The 18,327-nt window shown below is 42.2% G+C and overlaps 1 protein-coding gene across 1 annotated transcript in view; it reads right to left on the bottom strand.

The window, feature by feature from the left end:
- LOC124722245 (zinc finger protein rotund-like) overlaps positions 1–18,327 on the bottom strand; it is a 506,603-nt gene that overhangs the window by 190,285 nt on the left and 297,991 nt on the right. The window contains exon 5 of the mRNA XM_047247435.1: positions 5,159–5,204. Coding sequence (XP_047103391.1) covers positions 5,159–5,204 — 46 coding nt within the window. The remainder of the gene's footprint in view (positions 1–5,158; positions 5,205–18,327) is intronic.

The following is an 18,327-nucleotide window of genomic DNA, read 5'->3' on the forward strand; positions in this document are numbered from 1 at the left end:
TTCGGTTTCTCAATGATATTTTCAAACCATATTTTGTCTTTTTGTAGAGTAGGCTCGGAATTAACGTTTGATAACACAGGAATTTGGCAGAAGCGTAAAAGAGTTCACAGATTACTACTAATTCTACTTTGCATTCAGATCATCCCTACATGCATTACTTTGGACATGCACTGTTGCTATAATGATTAGTAAATGAAATATAGCTGTACAGTACACGAAGATCTGTAAGAACACCATAGTCCCTTATTAAGCATGGTCCAATTGGGAGTAGTATGTCCTTGTCTTGCTCCGGCTTCTGAACTGACTTATTCAGCCATTTGTATGGGGGAACTGCATTAAAAACCTGGATTTTGAACCATGGTGCAAGATGGCATTTTTCATGTGTAATAATCGTTACCAGAAATGGAAGAAATGGTAAGTGACTGAAAACCATCTTAGGGCCAACTGGGGATCGGACTAGGGAACTTTGGATAACTAGTCTGGCATTTACTCATTCTTCGATGAACTGTGAAGAGGTAAACAGTTTCATCTTTGGCTTCCCAACAGCGCCTCTATTTGAATTCATATGGTTTACAGGTTAATATTTAGGCGATACAGTGACCAGTAGAGACGTATTACGAACATAAGTTCACTTTTGGTAAGAACATGAGAGAAAGTCGGCTATTCTCTGTACGAAGAAATCATATTGGTTACCTGCTGTAATTTGTGGAAACCATAGAAGAGCTGCACCAGAAGGGACGGATTTCGGTGTGTTTACCCTTGAACGAAAGTCAACGGCTTTATTAAATTGCTTCTTAAGTCTTACGATCACAAACATAGCCTTTCCCTGCCACGCCTCACCTTGAGGTATTTAGCCTGGTGACTTACTGCTATATCCGTCAGTACTTAGATGATTCCTGAAATACACGTAGTGGGTAATGGGAAAGAAGGAAAATGAAGGTAATAATCGGGTTCCAGAGCCTGAGTACGTGTGTGTGTGTGTGTGTGTGTGTGTGTGTGTGTGTGAGAGAGAGAGAGAGAGAGAGAGAGAGAGAGAGAGATATACACGCGATCGAGCGTGGATTGGCACACCACATCTTTTTATCTGTAAGAGTCTTTGTTCTAGGTGTGTAAACAATTAAACATCGCCGTTTGGCAACCGATGTTATTACTGTCTTTTACTGAAAAGCAAACTCGATTCGTCCAGTAACTCGATCTTAAATACGAACGGAAGAAAAAGAAAAAGAAGAAGAAGAAGAAGACGAAGAAGTGGAAGACAAAAACAGATTGTCTGACCCGTTTGATTTTTTACTGCGTTTTCTCGTTCTGCTCGTGTTTAAGAACCAGTTACTTCTGAAAGCCACTGTGGATCAGAACAGCAACAGCCCACTCAAATTTTTGGGTAGAAAATGAAAAGTATATAGAAATGCAGTAATTGTTGAATGAACTAGATATGTCACGAAGGGTATTGTAACCTACAATCAGGACCGACTCAAATTGCGAAATCGTGTTAGGAAAACAGATATTATCTTTATTACCACTATATATTGCTCTATAATCAAAATAATGGCGTTTACATAGGTGTGTTTCGAAATGCAAAGATATTACTAAAGCACATGACATACTATTTTCAGGACAGTACTGTGGAAGTGTTAATTTGTTTTCATTATATGTTACAGTTTATTCTCTGATAGCAGTTTTTCGATAAAGAAAATGCGCTATGAAACTTGTGCTGTGCTTGGCTAAGAGAGAGAGAGAGAGAGAGAGAGAGAGAGAGAGAAACAAGTTGTGGAAGCCGGATAAATCTCGTTTTCATCGCACTTGTGACTAAGATAACGATTACGTAACGCAGAAGACAGGATTCCATGCACTCGAATACTGCAGAACAGAATTCAAAAATAATTCAGTCATGCATGCACACATTAATTGTCAGCGATAAGCGGTTGACTCACCGTACTCTAATGAAAGATCCAACAACATTGATCTTTTATAGGAAGCTGTTTGATGTCTAACGTATCGACAATAGACATTAGAAACGGTTTCTTCCTTTTTGCAGAGACAAATGACAAACAAATGCTCTAGTGTGCCGCACAATTATCCACGCGGTGACAATGCAGTGCCTCTTATCGCAGTCGGCAACATCTGCCTGTGTGACGTCAGTAGCAGCTCTTGTTTCAGTCCCCCAACGAATGACGTCAGCAGTCTAGGGTAACAATTAACTTAACGAAACACTGCACTTTACATAATGCCGGAACTTTCTTTCGGCTCTCACTGCGCTAGAACCTGTCGGCCAGCACACAACGCTCACTCCCGAGTACCACAACAACCGAACGACATTCCAGATACTTTAAGGGTACTACCGAAAACTGATCAGTACTGCACGTAACGAACAATGTATCCAACGCAAGTGGAACAAGCCGGAACAACTATCAAAAGCATTGCCAACTGGACCCGGGCTGGCATTCGAAAGCTTAGTTCGTACAGCTGGACTTCCCCTCCTCCTCGGAGTCGGACGAGGAGGAAGGAGATAAAAGAAAGGAGTCGGGTCGATTCCTATTGGCCAGTGTTTTAAAAGCCGCAGTGGAGGAGGTTAGGGGAGTACCAATGGATAACTCCCCTCTCGTGAGGCAGCGTCCACCTCCAGTGTTACGGTCCTCTGCGCTGCGCTCACATATGCTCGCCGTACTTTCTCCGTGTCCGAGGTAGCGCAGGGCAGAAACACGTTTGAGGAGCGTGACTCCAATCCCCGACTGGGCTTCGGAATATCGATTGGCTTTGGATTTGGCGAACACATCCCTGAAATACGTATTTCACAGCTCACGGGATGCTACAGTACGACACCTTTCGAACTACGGAAGTGTATCTCTTCTAATGGCTTTTAACAACTAAACATAGGCCACAAACATTCCGATGTTAACTAAGAATTCCTGTCACCTTTAATCTACAAGTAATGAAGGTTCATCGAGCTAGAAAACCTAATACGATTCCCTCTTAGCAAAAGGTGGTATTGCTACTAAAAACTTGTTTCCGATCACAGTAAGCTGTTGAATGAAAGAATCTCGAATATCATTCCACCATACCAAAATTCTCTCTATAAAGCTCCGGCGTCTTAAATCAAGAACATTTTCTTCTCTAAAGATATTATGTAATAGTACTTTTACAACAGTCTGTAACAGGAAATGGAATTTAAGGAAGGAAAATGAGAGCTATCGTAGACTGAACAGCGCAGTTGCAAAGCATTCTAAGCTATATTACATCAGTTTCTACTACCATTCTGGCAAAATAAATAACATTAACTGTTGTGGTAAAATGCAACCAATCCAACCGCATCCTCTTCCAGGTGGTAATGAGAACTTTAAAAGCTGCATTTATTTGATCTGTGTTGCCCTGTTGCGAATCACAACGTTACGTCCTACAGGGAATAGGGTTGACAGGGGTTGGTGCTGTCTTTAGTGTCAAGGTTATCTCAATCTCACGTTCATGTTCTGGGTGCATCTTGAGTCCCTTGCTACAGTACGGCGATAAATCTGCAACCGAGCGAGATGGCGCAGTGGTTAGCACAATGGACTCGCATTTGGGAGGACGAGGGTTCAGTCCTGCGTCCGGCCACCCTGATTTAGGTTTTTCGTGATTTCCTTAAATCGCTCCAAGCAAATTCCGGGATGGTTCCTTCGACAGGGCACGGCCGACTTCCTTCCCCGTCCCTCCCTAATCCGATGAGACCGATGACCTCGCTGTTTGGTCTCTTCCCCCAAACAACCCACCCCCAACAAATCTGAAAGCCAACTCTTGACCGAAGGAAAGTAAGGTTAGGGGGTGTGATTCTCATGTAAGGTAACTGCACCAATTCCAAATATTTTTCGAATGACGGTTGTACTACAATTCCACAATCCGAGCTATAGATCATCGAACGAAGAAAGACAGAGTTGTATTGATTCCGCAACAAAATTAGCAAGTTTGTTATATGATAATAGTTACCTGCTCGACTATGGTCGGCTTCTTGAGGAATTCCTTTAGGAACTATAAACAGCATGACTTCAACAAAATGCGAACCAGATAGTTCAAGGTCACCCCCTTCTTTCGCAACATACCGAAGGATGTAGAAATCAAAAGCTCAGCTCAGCTCAATGCATAGGAAAGGTTTTGATACAGTTCCAGATAGTAATTTAGTAAAACTATTTTGCTCATTGTTGGACTAGATACGCGACTGAGCTGGTAAACTTCCAGCGCACAAAAAATATGGTTCAAATGGCTCTGAGCACTATGGGACTCAACTGTTGGGGTCATAAGTCCCGTAGAACTTAGAATTACTTAAACCTAACTAACCTAAGGACATCACACACATCCATGCCAGTGGCAGGATTCGAACCCGCGACCGTAGCGGTCGTGCGGTTCCAGACTGTAGCGCCTTTAACCGCTCGGCCACTCCGGCCGGCTTCTAGCGCACAGACTCATTTGGAGTACCTCGTTAGAAGCGAAAATTACTTCGGGCGAACGGCAAAAAGTGTAATAGGAACATTGATAGTGACGGTATATTACGTAAACCATAGCTGGGATTTGCAACGCCACGTCCGATTTTCTGCCGCATCCTTGTCCAGTCCTGTCAATCTCTAATAACTTCGCCATCGACAGGACGTTGTCTTCACTGACAACAGTCGTAGAACTTGACGTCAATCATGAATAGTACAATAATCCTACTGTTCTAAAGTCAACACGGGACAGCGTTTGAAAAATTCAGTTGCGGATCTACATCTTTTTTATTCCTGAAGTGTAGCACGGACATTACTGGTGCACGTAATGGCAAGGACCCATATGTGTCCTGTACAACTTGGAGAAAACTGTCATAAATGTAGTGGACCTGCACTCTTTTGTAAAAGACAGAAAAATGGCATGATCGCCCAAGAATACATATTTTAAGTTAATTTCTGACTGGCAAGATTTTTAAGACATCACTTCTTCTCAGAGCTGTGGTAATGATATTGATAGCTTTGCCTCTGCATTGTCACTATCTTTCAAATATTGAATGAAGATCAGAAATAAAAAGTTTTTATGCTTTATAGATTAATACATTGCACAATAAAAAGCACAGCAAAAATTAACGGTTCGATACACCTACACATCTAAGAGAGAAGCACTTGGTTCAGGTGACAAACGTAATCATGTGAGACAATACACAAACCTTTCTGCATGGAATGGTTATGTTGATCCAGCGTACTCATCTTCGCCTGAAAATAAGAAAAATGGGAGTTAGTACAACTCTTTGTTTTGGCCTAAACATAGACATCACGTTGAAGAATCAAGTTACATAATACAATTTCTCTTAAACATAAGCACGTACAGTTTATTTTCTGAAATCAATATAACGTAAGTCGTACACTGTATCAGAGCTACAACCTAACAACGGTGTTTTTACAGTGCCATATTAAAAACATCGAACCTCCCCTTGTAATCTTACGAGTCTGTATCGGTCTTAAAGACACAAACGCATTGATATATCTATTCTATTTGACAAATGCTAAGACAAGGTCATGTATTATGTAGTAGGATTTCCTAATATGAGCACTGGCCACATATAACTATATGGAAAACAGAAAGTTTGCATTCAATTTACAGTACATTACTTTGTCCTTCTTATTCTGCTAATTAAGAAAGGGAGAAACGACTGTTGATAAGTCAATATGTGACCTGTTATTAGTGTTCACGGTTTACGTCAGAACTATATATAGGGTAAACATTCGAACATTACGCCCTGAAAACCGGTTCCTGGAATTTTCTAAATAGGCTTTTAAAATATTTTAAACCTCTTTGACTATCATTTCAGATTTTACACCATTTTCCTACACTTACCCGCTAGTCGCACGATCGTGTACGTAATTCCACTGCCATTATCCTTATCCGATCAAACACTCTTGGTGTCAAACCTAACATCTCAACAGTATTCCATTTCAGGTCTTACAGTTATTTTGTAAACATATATTTTCGTCGACAAAACGACAGTTTCTTAGTACCCTGGAATTTAAGGGGAAATCTACATTTAAATCTACATGGATACTCTGCAAATCACATTTAAGTGCCTGGCAGAGGGTTCATCGAACCACCTTCACAATTATTTATTATTCCAATCTCGTATAGCAAAAATGGTTCAAATGGCTCTGAGCACTATGGGACTCAACTACTGAGGTCATTAGTCCCCTAGAACTTAGAACTAGTTAAACCTAACTAACCTAAGGACATCACACACATCCATGCCCGAGGCAGGATTCGAACCTGCGACCGTAGCGGTCTCGCGGTTCCAGACTGCAGCGCCAGAACCGCGCGGCCACTTCGGCCGGCAATCTCGTATAGCGCGCGGAGAGAATAAACACCTATATCTTTCTGTACGAGCTCTGATTTCCCTTATTTTATCGTGGTGATCGTTCCTCCCTATGTAGGTCGGTGTCAACAAAATATTTTCGCATTCGGAGGAGAAAGTTGGTGATTGGAATTTCGTGAGAAGATTTCGTCGCAACGAAAAACGCCTTTCTTTTAATGATGTCCAGCCCAAATCCTGTATCATTTCTGTGACACTCTCTCCTATATTTCGCGATAATACAAAACGTGCTGCCTTTCTTTGAACTTTTTCGATGTACTCCATCAGTCCTATCTGTTAAGGATCCCACACCGCTCATTATTGTCGAAAATATTCCAAGAAAAAGGAAATAAGGTTTTGGTTTAACGTCTCGTCGAAGAAGAGGCCATTAGAGACGTCATACAGGCTCAGATTCGGGGGAGGACAGAAAAGGAAATCGGCCGCCTCCTTTTCAAAGCAATCATACCGGCATTTGCCTTGAGGAATGTTAGGAAATCACGGAAAAACTATAACGGGATGGACAGACGCTGGTTCAAACGTCTGTCATCCCAGATAGGAGCTCAGTGTGTTAGTACTGTGGCACACCTCGTAATATTACAACTTACTTGTTTTTAAGCTAAAGCTTCTATATACACCGGCACGCAAAACTTAAAGACCTATTTAACTTTCACAACACATGACACTGTGAAGTAACATAGCTCGATGAAACTTTGCCCACACGTAGAAAGAACTGCTACAGTACATTACAAATGCTAATTGAGTTGTGCAATAAATTTTAGCCTGCAATAGCGAATATTCTGTTTATGGAAGTGTACATGGAAAAGGCCGGGAGATACGGAAAGATTCCAGTTAGATTACATCACAGTCAGACAGACATTCCGAAGTTAGTTATTGGATAGTAAGGAGTACTCAGGAGCAGATATAAACTGAGATCACAATTTAATAATGACGAAAAGTAGGCTGAAGCTTAAGAGACTAATGAGGAAGAATCAGTGTGCAAAGAAGTGGGATACGGAAGTACTAAGGTATAATGAGATACGCTTGAAGTTCTCTGAGGATATAGGTACCGCGATAATGAATAGCTCGCTAGGCAGTTCTGTTGAACAGTAATAGAAATCTCTAATGAGGGGCCGCGCGGAGTGGCCGTGCGGTTAGAAGCGCCATGTCACGGATCGCTCGGCCCCTCCCGCCGGAGGTTCGAGTCCTCCCTCGGGCATGGGAGTGTGTGTTGTTCTTAGCATAAGTTAGTTTAGGTAGTGTGTAAGTCTAGGGACCGATGGCCTCAGATGTTTGGTCCCTTAGGAATTTACACGCATTTGAACATTTCTAATGAGGGAAATATTAGAAATCGGAAAGAAAAACATAGATACCAGGAAGATAAGTCCGAAGAAATAACAGCTAACAGAAGAAATACTTCAGTTGGTCGCCGGCCGGTGTGGCCGAGCGGTTCTAGGCGCTTCAGTCTGGAACCACGCGACCACTACGGTCGCAGGTTCGAATCCTGCCCGTGATGTCCTTAGGTCAGTTTGGTTTAAGTAGTTCTAAGTTCTAGGGAACTGATGACCTCAGCAGTTAAGTCCCATAGTGCTCAGAGCCATTTGAAGTTTATTTTTTTTATTTTTTTAACTTCAGTTGATCGACGAAAGAAGGGAATACAAAAATGTTCAGGGATATTCAGGAATACAGAAATACAAGTCACTTAGGAATGGAATAAATAGGAAGTTCAGAGAAGATAAGGTGAAAAGGGTGCATGAAAAATGTGATGAAACCGGGAAAAAATGACTGTCAGAAGGACTGACTAAAGATATAGAGAAGTCAAAACAACATTCGGTGAAACTGAAAGCAATGGCGGTAACATTAAGAGTGTAACAGGAATTCCACTGTTAAATGCAGAGGAGAGAGCGAATGGGTTTGAACAGTACATTGAAGGCCTCTATGGGCGGGAAGACTTGTCTGATGACGTGATAGAAGAAGAAATAGGAGTCGACAGGGAAGAGTTAGGGGATACAGTATGCGAATCAGAATTTGAAAGGGCTTTGGACGATTTAACATCAGATAACGCGCAAGGGATAGATAACATTCCATTGGAATTTCTAAAATCATTGGAGGAAGTTGCAACAAAACGACTGTTCACATTGGTGTATAGAATGTATGAGACTGGAGATATACCATTAGACTTTCGAAGAAACATCATTCACACAATTCCGAAGGTAGCAAGAGCGGACAAATGCGAGGTTTATCGTAAAATCAGCTAAACAGCTCCTGCACCCAAGTTGCTGTGAAGAATAATATTCAGACGAATGGAAATGATAATTGAGGATCTGTAGGTGACGATCAGTTTGATTTTAGGAAATGTAAAGGCACCAGAGAAGCACTTCTGATGTTGCGGTTGACAATGCAAGTAAGACTGAAGAGAAATCAAGAAACGTTCGTAGGATTTGTCGACCTGGAAAAACATTCGACAATGTAAACTGGTGCAAGATGTTCGAAAGCCTAATAAAAATAGTGTTACACTATAGGAAAAGACGGGGAATATACAATACGCACAAGAAGCGAGAGGAAAAAATAAAACTGGAAGACCTAGAACGAAGTACTCGGATTAAAAATGGCGTAAGACAGGGATGTAGTCTTTCATCGCTACTGTTCAATGTATACATCCAAGACGTAATGACGGAAATAAAAGAAAGGTTCAAGAGTGCGATTAAAATTCGAGGTGGAAGGATATCAGTGATATGATTAGCTGACGACATTGCTATCCTCAGTGAAAGTAAAGAAGAACTACAGGAGCTAATTGATTGGAATGAACATTCTAATAAGTGCAGAATATGGATCGAGAATAAATCAAAGAAGGCGAAAGTAACGAGAAGTAGTAGAAATGAGAACAGTGGGAAACTTAATATCATAATTGGTGATCACGAAATAGCTGAAGTTAAGGAATTCAGCTATCTAGGTAACAAAATAACGCATGGCGGACGGAGCAAGGAGGACATAAGAAGCACACTATCACTGGCAAAAAGGGAATTCCTGGCCAAGAGAAATCTACTAGTATCAAACATAGGCCTTAGTTTGAGGAAGAAATTTCTGAGAGTGTACGTATGGAGCACAGCATTGTTCAAATGTGTGTGTGAATTCCTTAGGGACCAAACTGCTGAGGTCACCGGTCCCTAGACTTACACACTACTTAAACTATGCGCGCGCGAGGGAGGACTCGAACCTCCGGCGGGAGGGGCCGCGCAGTCCGTGACATGGCGCCTCTAACCGCGCGGCTTCAGCATTGTGTGCTAGTGAAACATGGACTGTGCGAAAACCGGGACAGAAGAGAATATTCCTTCCATGGTACTAGAGGCAGCCGTAGATGGTAAAAACTTTAGGGGAAGACAGAGATTGGAATGCATTTAGCAAATAATTGAGAATGTAGATTGCAGTTGCTAGCCTGAGATGAAAAGGTTGGCAGAGTAGAGGAATTCGTGGCGCGCCGAACCAAACCAGACAGAAGATTGATGAAAAAAAAAATTAACTTGGCAGTGATACATCATGCGAAAGTTACTTTCGTCCTTAAGTTTTGCACAGATGCTATATTTAACATTGGATACTACATAAGAATCACTCAACAGTTTGTTTAAATCGCAGTACACTGTCCACCTGACAAAACTTAAACATGCAATGTCGTCAGTGTTCAAACTGATGAGCGAGTGCGAGTATCTGGCGGATTGGTGAGTTATGGCGAAGTGTTCTTCCGCGACGATTTGTTGCCGGCGTGCACCCCTCTGCGCTTGAGACGTCTGGCGCCATCCCCTAGGGACGCCAGCAGCTTGCCATGTGTTCTGTCTTGCCTTCCTCCCCTCTCGCTACAGCTTTACGCCATTTTTGCTCTCAGATGGCAGACTCACGCTATTGGAACAGGTGGCAACGATAGAGATCCTTTTGAGATGTCTCATTAGTAAGTTACCTTACGCAGTTAGAGCGCAGTCGCTTAGGGATAGCATCTTATAGCTCATGTTTATTAACATACTCGAAAGTTTCGATTTCATCAGGTTAACGACGGGGAGGGGCGGAGGCGAGATCGACACTTTGCTGTTGCCGTCTCCTCCCCGCTAATACAAACTTGCCGTAACCTCGCTTTTAACGAGCCACAGATACATTAACATAATAATAATAATTTGTTTACATCAGCACTTAGTAAATTCTTTAACATAACTTCCAAGAACATTCGGTTCAGAGAAACACAACGTTTAGAAAGTACTCATTTGAGAATTTTAGAAATACAAGTGTCATGAAATTGATATAAAAAGTTGTATGGCTTCGACAATGTCATATTTTTCAAGATATAAAATTGAAGTGAGCACTCACCATTATCAGTATTTCAGTTACCACTACGAATAGCCAGGTCTATAGTCTATGGCTATACAAACGAAGTGTGCCGAGGTAATCCGTATATCCGCGATAAATACTATGCGTTGATGGCGCAGTGGTTAACTCAATTGCCTTGTAAGCAAGAGATTCCAGGATCGAGCCCGGTCCGGCACACATTTTGACTCGTCTCCGCAGTTACCGTATAAACTCCCGATGCAGCTGGTATCATCAGTTCCCTCTCTTTCCTTACCTTTCTCCCCAGTCCACCTTCAGTTTACATAATTGTACCACAGCTGCGGATTCTGCGAGATGTTCTTTCGGAATTGTTCTTTCAGTTTTTCTGCCTATATTCGGGATAGCCAGTATTCCTGATATGTTTTTCTTAGCAGAGTGTCTTTCCCTTTCTGTAACATCTTACCCAACTTCCGGGAGTTTGCCGATTCGACTACTGGACTCATGAACCATGTTAGATGTACTGTTAGCAACAGTATAATCGCCCTCTGAATCGACACTTTTACCTGGCTGGAATATTTTCTTCAACCACGTAGGCAGCAAACTTATACATGTGTGCCAGCAACTGAAAAGTATCTTACGTTACACACATTTCGTAAGTGCCTTGCAACTTCCGTGACATTTTATTTTCGTGCTAACTTTATTTTTCGAAATTTAGTCGAGAAATTAGGAAATTGATATATAAAAGTAGTGATACTGTTCCATTTCAAGTGAAATCCGCATTCTTGCCAGATCTCCTCCCTCCTCCAACCCAGTCTCTCTCAACTTCACCTCTCCTCCTCCTTTCTGAACAAGCTGGGTGAGGTATGAATGGTAGGAAATTAAAAAGTTAGGGGTGGGGTATTATCCTATTCGCTGAGGCATAGCGGTGCAGCCTGCATAGTAGCCAGATTTTCCCATATATATTTAGGTCCAATTTATGAGGCCGGCCGGTGTAGCCGTGTGGTTCTAGGCGCTTCAGTCTGGAACCGCGTGACCGCTACGGTCGCCGGTTCGAATCCTGCCTCGGGCATGGATGTGTGTGATGTCCTTAGGTTAGTTAGGTTTAAGTAGTTCTAAGATCTAGGGGACTGATGACGACAGATGTTAAGTCCCATAGTGCTCAGAGCCATTTGAACCAATTTATTACCCAACTGTCTTAATGGTTATGATTTATGACCCCATTACCGAAAGAGACCTGCCTTTGTATTAACATCATCCTTATCTTAATTTCTGATGCAATATAGCCGCTGGATATGTTCCCTCTTATATTATGTACCCTTATTTTTATTGCTATAATTTGTGACTAAAATACAGACACCACAATCAAAACATGCCTGGTACTGCACCATAATGTTACAGTATAGGTGTAACACCGGCTGTAAATTTAAAAAAATCAAAGGAGGAATATTTTCACAAATGTACATGTACCAGTAATAGATTAAAATACACATTTCAAGTCTCAGAAGTCATCGTTAAATTACATCATGGAGGTGCATAAACAATAAGTTACACTGATATCCCACAGTTCAATGTTTAAACAATCCTGTGGCCCCTCTGATGAAACAGTTTAAACAAATTCCCCCATCAGCTGCCAGATCTCTTGTTCTGTTACTACCACTGCTAGGATAGGATAGGAACAATTGCACCTTTGTTATTTAAACAACCACTGCAGTGTGCAGTGCCTCACATGGTGCATCACACCATCCAGATTGTGTCATGTTGGAGAGCTACAGCTGACTGCTTTCATGCCAACAGAGCAGGGCCAGGCTACAGCAGGCACGACACAATTCGTCGTGCCACTCACTGCTGTGCAGTCCTCTATATGACTACGATAGTGGCAGCCAGCAGCTACTACCTCTGGCCAACTCAGAGGTGAAGTGTGACCAACAGCACTGTGTGAATCTAAGGGAGTAGCTGGCGGCACACATTCGTAAATAAATTTCTCACTCCTCTCTACCCAGGAGCATATAGGACGCATCCTTCCAGGCCCCATACCACCAGCTCGACACAGCATCTAAACGAATGTTGATACTTTGACAATGATATATAGCACATAAGAAAACCGTGGCTAATTACAAATTTATTTTGGTATTCTCCATGTGCAAACTTCCTTCTCTGCTAGTTTCTTTTGTCATTTACATTCTGCATATATTATCTAATCTAAAGTATCCAGACCATACTACTGGATATTAATATGTACTTTTCTATCAGTCGAATAGCACACAGTATTTTAAATAAGAATAATACACTACTGGCCATTAAAATTGCTACACCACGAAGATGACGTGCTACAGACGCGAAATTTAACCGACAAGAACAAGATGCTCTGATATGCAAACGATTAGCCTTTCAGCGCATTCACACAAGGTTGCCGCCGGTGGCGACACCTACAACGTGCTGACATGAGGAAAATTTCCAACCGATTTCTCATACACAAACATCAGTTGACCGGCGTTGCATGGTGAAACATTGTTGTGATGCCTCGTGTAAGGAGGAGAAATGCGTACCATCACGTTTCCGACTTTGATAAAGGTCGGATTGTAGCCTATCGCGATTGCGGTTTATCGTATCACGACATTGCTGCACGCGTTGGTCGAGATCCAATGACTGTTAGCAGAATATGGAATCGGTGGGTTCAGGAGGATAATACGGAACGCCTAGCTGTATTCCAACGGCCTCGTATCACTAGCACTCGAGATGACAGGCATCTTATCCGCATGGCTGTAACGGAACGTGCAGCCACGTCTCGATCCCTGAGTCAACAGATGGGGACGTTTGCAAGACAACATCCATCTGCACGAACAGTTCGACGACGTTTGCACCAGCATGAACTATCAGCTCGAAGACCATGGCTGCGGTTACCCTTGACGCTGCATCACAGACAACAGCACCTGCGATGGTGCACTCAACGACAAACCTGGGTGCACGACTGGCAAAAACGTCATTTTTTCGGATGAATCCAGGTTCTGTGCACAGCATCATGATGGTCGCATCCGTGTTTGGCGACATCGCGGTGAACGCACATTGGAAGCATGTATTCGTCATCGCCATACGGGCGTATCACCCGGCGTGATGGTATGGGGTGCCGTTGGTTACACGTCTCGGTCACCTCTTGTTCGCATTGACGGCACTTTGAACAGTGGACGTTACATTTCAGATGTGTTACGACCCATGGCTCTACCCTTCATTCGATGCCTGCGAAACCCTACATTTCAGCAGGATAATGCACGACCGCATGTTGCAGGTGCTGTACGGGCCTTTCTGGATACAGAAAATGTTCGATTGCTGCCCTGGCCAGCACATTGTCCAGATCTCTCACCAATTGAAAACGTCTGGTCAATGGTGGCCGAGCAACTGGCTCGTCACAATACACCAGTCACTACTCTTGATGAGCTGTGGTACCGTGTTGAAGCTGCATGGGCAGCTGTACCTGTAGACGCCATCCATGCTCTGTTTGATTCAATGCCCAGACGTATCAAGGCCGTTATTATGGCCAGAGCTGGTTGTTCTGGGTACTGATTTCTCAGGATCTATGCACCCAAATTGCGTGAAAATGTAATCACATGTCAGTTCTAGTATAATATATTTGTCCAATGAATACCCGTTTATCATCTGCATTTCTTCTTGGTGTAACAATTTTAATGGCCAGTAGTGTATTACTCAGTGAAGAAAGAACTTTTATGTAAACAAAGTCATTACTTATGTGTTTTGTATTTGCTACTATTTGTCTGGTACACAGATCAGCCTGAGAGATGTTTGGACATATGCATATGTAATTCCCAGGCTGATATCTCGTCTCTGCAGTAAATGGGATTCCATGGAAGAAAGGCAATGTGGTTCTCAAAAAATCCTATTGTGTAATTTTGGGGAATGAGCTTATGATGTAGACTGTACAATAATTCTACTGCTGCCACTGTATATGTCATGCAGATGCCATAGGAATAAGATAAAAGAGATCACAGTGTATGAAGACAGTCACTGTCCCGTTGCTTAACATCTGTACATGGCAGAAAAGCTGCTAAAATCTCTAGTGTTAGCTTCCGGCATGTACAGGGTTTATATATATATATATATATATATATATATATATATATATATATATATATATATATATATATACAAGTAGATGTACACGTGACAAAAAGCGGATTCAATAATTTGAACTCTGCACTGCTTGACAGTGAGAAAAATGAGGTTACTGCATTTGTAATATACAGGGTGTTTCAAGAATGACCGGTATATTTGAAACGGCAATAAAAACTAAACGAGCAGCGATAGAAATACACCGTTTGTTGCAATATGCTTGGGACAACAGTACATTTTCAGGCGGACAAACTTTCGAAATTACAGTAGTTACAATTTTCAACAACAGATGGCGCTGCAAGTGATGTGAAAGATATAGAAGACAATGCAGTCTGTGGGTGCGCCAATCTGTACATCGTCTTTCTACTGTAAGCGTGTGCTGTTCACAACGTGCAAGTGTGCTGTGGACAACATGGTTTATTCCTTAGAACAGAGGATTTTTCTGGTGTTGGAATTCCACCGCCTAGAACACAGTGTTGTTGCAACAAGACGAAGTTTTCAACGGAGGTTTAATGTAACCAAAGGACCGAAAAGCGATACAATAAAGGATCTGTTTGAAAAATTTCAACGGACTGGGAACGTGACGGATGAACGTGCTGGAAAGGTAGGGCGACCGCGTACGGCAACCACAGAGGGCAACGTGCAGCTAGTGCAGCAGGTGATCCAACAGCGGCCTCGGGTTTCCGTTCGCCGTGTTGCAGCTGCGGTCCAAATGACGCCAACGTCCACGTATCGTCTCATGCGCCAGAGTTTACACCTCTATCCATACAAAATTCAAACGCGGCAACCCCTCAGCGTCGCTACCATTGCTGCACGAGAGACATTCACTAACGATATAGTGCACAGGATTGATGACGGCGATATGCATGTGGGCAGCATTTGGTTTACTGACGAAGCTTATTTTTACCTGGACGGCTTCGTCAATAAACAGAACTGGTGCATATGGGGAACCTAAAAGCCCCATGTTGCAGTCCCATCGTCCCTGCATCCTCAAAAAGTACTGGTCTGGGCCGCCATTTCTTCCAAAGGAATCATTGGCCCATTTTTCAGATCCGAAACGATTACTGCATCACGCTATCTGGACATTCTTCGTGAATTTGTGGCGGTACAAACTGCCTTAGACGACACTGCGAACACCTCGTGGTTTATGCAAGATGGTGCCCGGCCACATCGCACGGCCGACGTCTTTAATTTCCTGAATGAATATTTCGATGATCGTGTGATTGCTTTGGGCTATCCGAAACATACAGGAGGCGGCGTGGATTGGCCTCCCTATTCGCCATACATGAACCCCTGTGACTTCTTTCTGTGGGGACACTTGAAAGACCAGGTGCACCGCCAGAATCCAGAAACAATTGAACAGCTGAAGCAGTACATCTCATCTGCATGTGAAGCCATTCCGCCAGACACGTTGTCAAAGGTTTCGGGTAATTTTATTCAGAGACTAGGCCATATTATTGCTACGCATGGTGGATATGTGGAAAATATCGTACTATAGAGTTTCCCAGACCGCAGCGCCATCTGTTGTTGACAATTGTAACTACTGTACTTTCGAAAGTTTGTCTGCCTGAAAATGTACTGTTGTCCCAAGCATATTGCAACAAACGGTGTATTTCTATCGCTGCTCGTTTAGTTTTTATTACCGTTTCAAATATACCGGTCATTTTTGAAACACCCTGTACATATATACAGGACTGTACTTGGGATTCCTAGGTTGAACGTAACGTATGGCTGTTAGTAAACTTCATAATAGTTCTAGTTTCTCTGATTTTCCCATTTTGATCATTTCATGAGACATGTGTGGAAGAAAGTAATAAGTTGCTGTATCTTCTTAGAATGTACATACCCAATAGTTCAACAAACCCTTCGCGTGATATGCAATGCTTCTTTTGTAGCGACTGCCACTGCAGTTGTTCTTTAGCATCTGTGTAATTTTCTAGCACTGACTAAGAAATTACATGCATGCCACTTGTCACGGGATCTTATCTGTCTCTTTTATTAATCCAACCTGGGAAGGGTCCCAGGCAGACAAGCAATACTCAAAAAAATCAGTCAGGTAGATGATTTGTAAACCACTTCTTTCGATAATGGATTACATTTCTTTAAGATTCCCATCAGCCTGGCATCCCCTTTTCCTACTATTTGTCTTACATGGCTGTTCGACTTTAGGTCTGTCTAGATGGTATTAGATATTTTGCGATTGTTACTGCCACCAGTGATAATAGAACAGTAGTGAGCGGGTTTCTTCTCCTATTTATATGCAGTACATTACGTTTACGTGCCTCCAGTGTCAAATGCCACTCCCTCTACCAATATTCTGCAATTTGGTATAGTCTTCTGGCTTTGCTATCTTCTTCTTATAGACAACCCCACGATTTGCGACCAGCGTCATGGAACCCCCCTGTGTTTAAAGGGACACTTATATCAAGGTCACTGATAAAAAGTTCTGTTGTCAAGTTATACACTTGTGCTAGGTATATTCAAGGTTAACCCAACTCCCCTACCTCCTGGGGAACCACCAGCAATTGACCACGGTCATCCACGGGAAGCCCTGTCCTACTCACGCACCTTAGGCAAATGGACTAGCTATATTCAAGGTCATAACATATCTCGAGAATGGTCACGTGATATAAAATTGGTGAGAAACCCCTGGAACAATGGAAGCATTGAGATCGCAGGAAACCCCTCCTTCTCCCCCTGGCCCAATAAGATTCAGGTTCCTTCTCCCCCTTATCAGCCTTTGTAACTAGTTCAGTTGAGTAAGCCTCTTCATTCAAGTTCTTTGCATCATGGGGAAAGGTTCAGGTTTGCTGTAAACAAGTTATTTTTAAGAATAATTCTATACTGAAAGAGTTTGAAAATAATAACAATGATGTGGCAAATAACTAATGGTTTATTCTTAACAATTCCGTTTTTGGAATATAACTTTTTTACAATATTTTTTGTTGTTTATTAAATTTTTTTCTTTTATGATTTTATTTACAGATGCAATCTATAATTTTTTGATGAGTAATATACATTGAGTTCCTTACAAAGCTATTTTTTCTGATGACTTATGACTATCAGAAGCATTTATTTATACTAAAACTAGTAGAGAGACGAACAGCTTAGGTCCTACGTTTCCCATTTTTGTTTCTAGATACACTTTTTATTCTTTTACACAAAATTTACATTTTAATGATTTTCTCTCTGATTATTCTATGTACAATATTTACATTTTACACATACTTTTCCTTTCATATTTCTATGTACGATATATATGTCGTCATGACGGAACAGCCCTACTTTCAGCTGCAGTGCAGTATGTACCTCATGGCCTCGTGATTGAAACACTACCTGGTGCACCACGTATGGAGTGGCGCCAACGCTCTCGAGCAGGCATCTATTGTAATCCTCGATTATGAGAGCCTTTGAGGCCCCGCAATACACATCCTTAGCCCGCCTCTGGGTGGCACCTGCATTTATGCAGTACCCATACATTTTCGACCTTAGCCCCCAAAACTCCACAAACTGTGAACCATTCGTCTCGTCTTTCATCAGGCTGATAGCTCTCTTATTTTGTGGTGTTA

The sequence above is a fragment of the Schistocerca piceifrons genome, chromosome X, assembly GCF_021461385.2.
Source record: "Schistocerca piceifrons isolate TAMUIC-IGC-003096 chromosome X, iqSchPice1.1, whole genome shotgun sequence".
Lineage (NCBI taxonomy): Eukaryota > Metazoa > Arthropoda > Insecta > Orthoptera > Acrididae > Schistocerca > Schistocerca piceifrons.